The sequence below is a fragment of the Phalaenopsis equestris genome, unplaced genomic scaffold, assembly GCF_001263595.1.
Source record: "Phalaenopsis equestris unplaced genomic scaffold, ASM126359v1 Scaffold000036, whole genome shotgun sequence".
NCBI lineage: Eukaryota > Viridiplantae > Streptophyta > Magnoliopsida > Asparagales > Orchidaceae > Phalaenopsis > Phalaenopsis equestris.
In genome coordinates this window covers 5,246,998-5,255,549 of record NW_018164478.1, presented here as the reverse complement: position 1 = coordinate 5,255,549, position 8,552 = coordinate 5,246,998, and the positions used below count along the sequence as shown (strand labels likewise).

General features: G+C 39.9%; 1 protein-coding gene across 1 annotated transcript; it reads left to right on the top strand.

Moving 5' to 3' along the window:
- The first annotated feature begins 5,016 nt into the window (after positions 1-5,016).
- On the top strand, positions 5,017-8,000 carry LOC110018945 (vacuolar protein 8-like). The gene is made up of 3 exons (XM_020716425.1): positions 5,017-5,086; positions 5,198-5,465; positions 6,075-8,000. Exon 3 carries the CDS (start codon positions 6,083-6,085, stop codon positions 7,745-7,747), a length of 1,665 nt encoding a protein of 554 aa, XP_020572084.1. The 5' UTR covers positions 5,017-5,086; positions 5,198-5,465; positions 6,075-6,082; the 3' UTR covers positions 7,748-8,000.
- Positions 8,001-8,552: the final 552 nt, after the last annotated feature.

Below are 8,552 nucleotides of genomic sequence, written 5' to 3'. Positions count from 1 at the left end.
TAAGGCCACCACAGCCAAGTTTTGGACCATATTGACAAGGCCAAACCCCATGGAACCACCTAAATGAGCTATGGAGCAAGGGATCCCCAAATTAAGGGATTTCATTCCATATTTGCTTAAGCCAAGGATATTTTTTCCAAAAGTAAACACCAACCCATTTAATTGCTGTGACATATTCCCCTGGCTCACCTGACCTCCTAGCCACCTCCTCTGGCCTGGCCGGACGGCCTAGTGGCCGGAAAATGTCCAAACCGAGAGCCATCCCCATGGAATCAAACTCAATTCAAACTTAGAGGCCACTTCATCTAAATTAAATGTTAGAGCCTCGCTGCCCTCTACCTAAGCATCACTTTTCACCCCCTAATTGGCCATGACAGCCACTCTTAAGCCATTTTTTATAAAAGTTCACCTCCACAGCCATGGGAGGTGTGCTAAAAATTTCTCAGAGAGACCCCTCCAAATTACTCCTAAAGCTTCTTTGAGACCTCCTCAGTTCAACCTAACCACCACATTTGATTGAGGTCACTTGTATTAAAACCAATCCAAATGGTTGGGGCCCAAATACACAACATTAGTTCATCTAAATAAAATAAAAAAAAATTTATGGGATTGTGATGGTGAAGTCGGTTTTGATTGAGGTGACTTGTATCTCAAGATATTTCAATTCAGAGTTCAAAGGTGATTATGGATGATTATGTGGAAAAAATTGACTTTAGCTAAATTGGCTTAGAAAAATATAGAGAACATAATTGTATGTTCATTTTGGTCAAGATGGGACCTATTTCAAAGAATTTGAAGCCAAAGTGTGGGCCCACCCAATGAGAGAAAATTTTGTTGGGTTTTATCAAAACTTTTTATAGAATTATAATTAATTGGATTTAGTGTTTTTTATCTTAAATTACATTGACTAAGGTTTGGTTCTAATTTGAGTCAAGTTTGACTCGATTATCAAGATTATTTTTTTTATTATCAAAATTATTATCCAAATTATCATTGTCTTGATGGACTCCCAAACAATGTTTGATTTGTGCATGGAATGGCTCATTTGAAAGGTTTCAATGATCAGGATGCTCTTGTGTAGTGTGTTTTAAAAAATAATGCTTATCATTTCCATGCATGAAAACTCAAAAAAAAAAAAAATATTACATAAAAAATGCCCTATAATAGTCAAAATGGTTTGCATATTTTTTAAATATGATAATGAACATCATGCAACTTCTAGAATGAAATTTTATGCTCAAAGATCTATGAAAACAATTGAAATATTGGTGTGTATTTTAGTCTAAGCTGATTTTTAATTCAATTTTAAAGTTTAGTTGAAGCGAGTTATATTTGGTTCCATTTTAGTTTAGTAATTTTAACTTTGGTTTAGTTATATTTAGTTTTTACTTAAATTACGTTTGGATCAAATTTTAGTTAAAGTAGGATTCAAGTTATAACTTTTTTGAATTCAATTAAGCTATCTAGTGATAGTATGAGGGAGGTCTTATGTCCTAATGAGATTTGATACAAGTCAAGGAAAAATGATTGAACAAAAAGTGAGGTTAATACTTGTCATTTTACTTCACCCATTCTACAAAACTCATCAGGAGCCTGTATTTTGTTGATCGTCGAAGACTCCAAATACTATTAAATGTTCAAAATCTTTTGTTCAATCTTACCAGACTCCCTTTGTACTACAGGCGACAACTTCCCCTTAATTTTTTGGAGGGGAATGTCGAATTGAGTTGTTGGGACTGGCAAGCCACTCTCTGTAAAAGGAAAGCATGACTTTGACTCCCAAATCTTCACCTTATTCTTGAAATGACGAAAGTGGAACCAACAAGCAAATGAAAATAGAACATATTGTCCGGGGTACAACAAAAAATAAAATTAGTACTTGCGGAGTTTGACCAACTAGATACTCTCTTTGTGATAGTAGATTTAGGCATCACCTGTATAAGGATGTCTTCATAGTAGCTAAAGATGGTTCTTATTTCTTCGCATAATAGAAGTCGACAAACAAGTCAAAGTTGATCCCAATAAATCACCATTTAATTATTCCAAAAGAAATTCACCCTTTAAAAAAGAGCGACGATTCAGAGTCATGTGGTAGGATCATGGGTGTAGCTCAACCAGTACACCAATGCTTTGGCTTGGGACATTTTAAATGACATTGAAAGAGGGGACATCATGAAGTCACGAGAGGAATAGTAGTCTACAATGCAAGGAGCCACTTTTTTTTGACACGAACAAAATTTTTAAATAACAAAAGTTATGAAGGAAAAGAAAGTTTCTCGACTACCACTAGCCCTAATTTTTATAGAAATGGGTAAATCCCACTCAACACAATGAAAAACTCGAGGAGATCACCTAGGAATACATAAATGAAAAAAGTTTAGTTTGAACATCGAGAAAAATAACATTTCACGTAAAAACATTATTAACACTCATTGCAAATCTCTGACTCTGCACAGAGGAAGAAGGAAGCTTATACATGGATCTGAAGCCGCCTCAACCGAGACATGCCCCAACCAAACTAGCATGCATAACATAAACTAAACATCTAACCTAAACTGTCTTAACTTATCAAACACAAGCTGAGCCTAAAAGGTCCTAAACAACTTTCACGAGCTCGTGAGCAAGCTCTTGTTGAAAAATAAATAATACTTGCTTGACTATGAAAATCTCCTCGTTCGGCTGTACCGCACTGGCTGAAAAGATGTGCTGCTCCAAGCTCCGCTGAAAATCAAAATCACAAGTGAAAGAGCTCTCAATCTCAACCAGGCGACAAGCCAACTCTTTGTTATCCATCTGGGTCAATCATCTCTCTCTCTCTCTCTCATGTCTGTACAAGAAATAAGAGATCCTCGAGTCGGTCAACCACATCACTTTCATCGTTTAGCTGGCACATTTCCTCTGCCACTGGCTTCTTGGCCTCGACCGATGTTGTGAGAACGTCATCTAATCCTGGCTCAATCTTGTCAACTATCATATCAAAAATAATAAACGCAGCCAGAAGACAACAACTAGAAACTATTCTGATCGAGTGCAAAAATTTACCCAGCCTCAGATACCGTCAGCTCCTCAGGATGAAGTCACTTTGGCAATGGGGGATCGATGAGCACTGAGAAGGCTTGACCCCCTTCCATACTAAGGGTCATTGTCAGGACTGCTGGTGAAGCCATGTCGAGCGACTGCACAATTGCAACCGACTAATAGGTACCCAAGGCTATAAATGGAACACTTCTCAGAACCACGCCAGAAGGGCAACATGTCTAGAAGGGGAGCTCCGCCTCTTCTTCCCCATGTGTTTCCTCTTTCAATCAATTTCAAAACGTCTCTTACTCTTCTCCTCGACAAACATGCTATGAACAAAAATTTCACTCGCGATGGCGGCTTGGGACTCTAAACGCTTATCCATCGCAAGGACACTTCTTTTCGATGAAGGAGACCAAGATACCAAGGAAAAAAAAAACACGAAGAGAAGACAATTAATAGATAAAATTGAAAAGATGATCTTGTATTTATAAGCAGCCACAGACACGTACATAAAGAAAGTTTTGAATGATAAAATTATTTAAATAAAATAAACTTTTGCTAAACTTAATAGCAATGTTTTGATAAAGCTTGTAGCCTACTAATACACGGTAAAAACTGAGAACTAAAATTTATATGAACAAAGTATGTTGAATGGAATCAAGCAACCCTAAGTCAAGACACATGTTGAAGGATCATTTCGGGCTAGTCCAAAGAGCTGTCAATCGGCACGGTGTAGACTATCCTTCAACTAAATCAAATGGATCGACTGATCGAGTAAACAGACGAACGACTCGCTGAACCTATGAGTGATTGAAATAGAGATCCAACAAGTAGTGATTCGGTCATAGCAACAATTATCTTGACAATCACGATGACCTACTAAAGTAAATAATTTCAAAGGACATTTAGGGAGAAACATAGCAATATATTACAGATATATGTGATATGAAAGGTTTGGGTGACATAAATGTAAAAAATATATATATAATTTAGGAGTTTAAAATGTGAATTCATAGGAGTAAATACCCCTATAAATTTTGTCATTATGCATATTTAAATTTAGGTGTTATGGCATTTAAAAAAAAGGTGTTAGATATGTAAATGTATAAGAACTGTATAATATACATGTAAATGCCTTTTAAAAAAAATCTCACCCATGGTAAAAGAATAACCCGCCAGATTTAACCATCACAGGTATGGCTGTCAAAAAAGCTCGTTGTTCGCGAACAACTCGTGTTCGGCTCATTAAGTAGCTCATGTTCGGCTCGTTCGTTTAACGAATGAGCCGAACACAAACAAAGTTGTAAAGCTTGAATTATAAACGAGCCGAACACGAACAGCTCTTTGTTCGCTCGTGTTCGACTCGTTTTAGCTTGAAATAAAAAAAATTATATAACTATTTATATAACACGAACACGAACACGAACACGAACACGAACACGAACACGAACACGAACACGAACACGAACACGAACACGAACACGAACACGAACACGAACACGAACACGAACACGAACACGAACACGAACACGAACACCTTTTGTATATATTTAATCCAATTTCGAATTCCACATTTTACAACTATTTTTCTCAATTTAAGTTTAAATTGAACCAAACACGAACACACTATTTACGAGCCGATTTCGAACACGAGCTATTTCGAACGAGCCGAACACAAGCCAAGCCTGAGCTCGCTCAAGCTCGACTCGTTTACAGCCCTAATCACAGATGGGCAGGCAAAATGCTTACAATTATTAAGAAATTATTGATTTGGTTCACCGTTAATTGTAGCAATCATCAAATCTAAACATATGGAGACAGAAGGCAGAATCTCCCACGTCAGCCAATCTGGCTAGCCAATCTTTCAATTTTCAAATAAAGCATTCAAATTCGAATGCCATCTTGGGGCAACGGTCGGATCTCGGATTCCCGATAAGCCCAACCGTCCGATCTATAATCCCACAATCATTACTGTGCAACTTCTTAAAAGGAATTCCCTTTTTGAATCCGAGAGATCCGTGCTCATTCTCGAGTAAGAACAGAGCTCCATCGCTCGAAGGAGAAGGTTCCTCTCTCTCTCTCTATCTTCCTCTGTGCATACTGTGCAAGAGCTGAGCTTCATTTTTCCTTGCTTTCCTTCTTATAATGTCGTCTCCTTTTTCTCTTTTTTCTAAAGCAAAGTAGAAAGGAAAGGAATCATTACCAAGCTTTTGAAAGCCAAGGAAAGCAGATCAGCGGAGGTGTTCTGAGAACTTTCTTCTGACGATTGGCTTTCTTACAATCACTTTTAGAGACGAAGCAGCCGGCTTCCGGCCGCCATCTGCCGGAGCTTTTGAGAGACTGACTAATTTACCCACACTCCCCGGTTCATTTTCAAAATACACCGAGCCAGACAAGGGGCACTTTCGTCCACGTATTTCAATACTTCTGTGGAGTCTCAAACGGTAATTTTGATTTTTGAATTCTATAAATTGTTTTTATATTATTTTTATTCAAAATAAGAATTAAAAAATACTTTTATTATGAGATATCTTAAATATATAGATAATTAATTTAAGCTTTAAAAAATAGTCAAGTTATTATGAGATATCTTAAATATATAGATAATTAATAAAGGATTACATTCTGATCGTTATAAATTTATTAAAGTGATTTTAAAGCTACATTTTTCATGAAACATTTTAATCCTTGGCCACACCTGCACCCGAACCAACCCAATTAGGCTCCGCCGACTCTTTTACGCCATTGATGGGTAGCGATGGAGCTAAGTGGAACTTTGCCGTAAGCCATTTCTAAAATATTAATAAGCAGTTTTCCACTTTCGCTAAGTCTCGTCTTCTTCTCGCTTCCGTCGCTTTCGATGCTATTTACTTATTCGCCGGAGAAGCTGGTGGCCGCCAACCAGCTCCGCGCTTTTCTGCTTTCTTTACTCTTAATTCAATCGTCAATTTCAATCTCACCAGAAGATCTCAAAAAGCTGTTTTTTTTTTTTTATTTCCCCCTCAAAAAGCTTTAATCTTTATCTGTCTCTGGCCTTCCGCCGACTGCTGCAGCCGTCTCCATGGTGGAAGACCAGGTCGAACTATCCGCCGAGCACTGGCTTGCTCGCGCCAACTTCCTTCTCCCTTCTGCCCTCTCAAAGTCGCAGTCCGCCACCTCCAGCAGCGTGCGGGGCTTCGCCAGCCGCTGGAAATCCGTTTCTACTAAACTAGACCTCATCCCGGGATGCCTCTCCGACCTTTCAAGCCACCCGTTTTTCGCAAAGAACGCTCTTTGCGTCGAGCAGCTTCAGTCTGTAGCTGCGACCCTAGCCGAAGTCATTGAATTGGCCGACCGAGCTTCTGGAGTTAACCCATCGGTCGGAAAGCTCCAGATGCAGAGCGACCTTGATGTTCTGTCCGGTAAGCTTGAGCTCAATCTCCGCGATTGCCGACTTCTCATCAAATCGGGAGTTCTCGGTGAAGCCGCCGTCCCCCTGTGCCCCGACGGCGCTTCCCCCGAATCAAAGATCAGGGAATTGCTAGCAAGATTACAAATTGGGGACGCAGAAGCGAAGAACCGCGCTGTTGATGGGTTGCTTGAGGTGATGCGGGAGGATGAGAAAACTGTGGTGGCCGCTTTAGGTCGTAGCAGCATCGCAGCACTAGTTCAGCTTCTTTCCTCCACATCATTAAAGATCAGGGAGAAGGCCGCCACAGTAGTCAGTTTTCTTGCGGAATCTGGAAATTGCGACGGTTTGCTTGTCTCTGAAGCTGTCCTGCCACCGTTGATAAGAGTTGTGGAATCCGGTAGCCTTGTGGGAAGGGAGAAGGCGGTAATATCCTTGCAGAGGCTATCTATGTCTGTAGATACGGCTAGAGCCATAGCTGGTGATGGGGGTATACAGCCTTTGATTGAGGTGTGCCAGAATGGGGATTCATTTACACAACTGGCCGCTGCCGGCACCATAAAGAACCTCTCTGCGGTGGTGGAATTGCGACAGAGTCTCATTGATGAAGGAGCTATCAGAGTCATGATCAATATTCTCAACTGTGGTGCTGTTTTGGGTGCAAAGGAGTATGCAGCTGAGTGCTTGCAGAACTTGTCTTCTGGTTGCAATAGCCTGAGAAAGTCAATTGTGTCTGAGGGTGGAATTCAAAGCCTGTTGGACTATATTGATGGTCCGCTTCCACAGGAATCAGCGGTTTCTGCTCTGAGAAATCTTTTGGCTTCAGTCTCAACGGATAGTCTGCCCTCTCTTGGACTTCTGCCAAGGCTAATTCATGTACTGAAGGATGGATCTTTTGGTGCGCAGCAGGCTGCAGCATCTGCAATATGTAGGATATCTGATTCCGTTGAAATGAAAAGAATGATTTGGGAGTATGGATGTGTTACACTTCTTATAAAGTTGTTGGAGGCCAAGTCCAATGGAGTGAGGGAGGTTGCCGCGCAGGCAATTGCTACATTGATGAGCTATCGGCCAATTTGTCAAGATGTGAAGAAGAATGAGAAGAGTGTACCAAGCTTGGTTCAGCTGCTTGACCCCAGTCCAGTGAATACTTCGAAGAAGTATGCGGTATCCTGCCTCTTGACATTGTCTTCCAGCACGAAGTCGAAGAAGATAATGATTTCTCATGGTGCAATTGGGTACCTGAAGAAGCTTAAAGTGCTGGATGTGCCCGGATCAAAGAAGCTTTTGGAGAGACTAGAAAAGGGGATGCTGAGAAACTTTTTTAGCAAGAAATAGGAAAAGCTTTTTAACCTGCTGCTGTATGATTTCAATGTTGAAATTCTTAGGCCTCCATAGTTTCACTTCCTCTGTGAAACATTAATGGATGCTGAGAGCTGTGTTCTGATCCTTGTCCTTGTATGCTTAGTGTATAATTGGCCTGATAAATAACTTAACGCATGTACCTCTTCTTTTAGTGTAAATCTCTGAACTTCTTTGCCACTGTTCTCATTTCTTAATTTCATTTTTTTCACCAACTTCAGCTCTTTAACTGATCTTGTTGCTTGCTTTTCTTTCCTTGAGTTTATGCTTCAATTGTACGAGGAAGAGAAAAAAACTTAAATTTTGATGCTGGCACTTGGTTTTCGTAGCATTTCAGTACTAATGTGAAAAGATTTTAACAGTCTTGTTTTCTGATTGGGTCAGTTTTTGTGAGAGAAATCCAGACTAACTTTAGTATGCGAAGGAAGAACTCTCAAAGGAAACTCGTTGAGTATGTAAGTGTGCAATATTCAATGAATAGTTTCTGAAAATTTTAGGCTTGCTTTTGTTATAAGCCTGACTTAGCACAAAGTGCTTGCTGATTTCCCATTCAGGGTAATCATAACTACTCTTCTAAACAAAGTGCTTGCTGATTTCCCATTCAGGGTAATCATAACTACTTGTCTAACACTCAAGTACTTCAACATAGTACCATCTTATCCTGCCACGATCCTCCTTCATGACCTAAGATGCCTAATTACCAATCCCCCACCCATCCTACCTATACGTGGCAGGAGCAGAAGTAGAAGACCTATTGGTCTTCGTCATATATGCTTTAGAA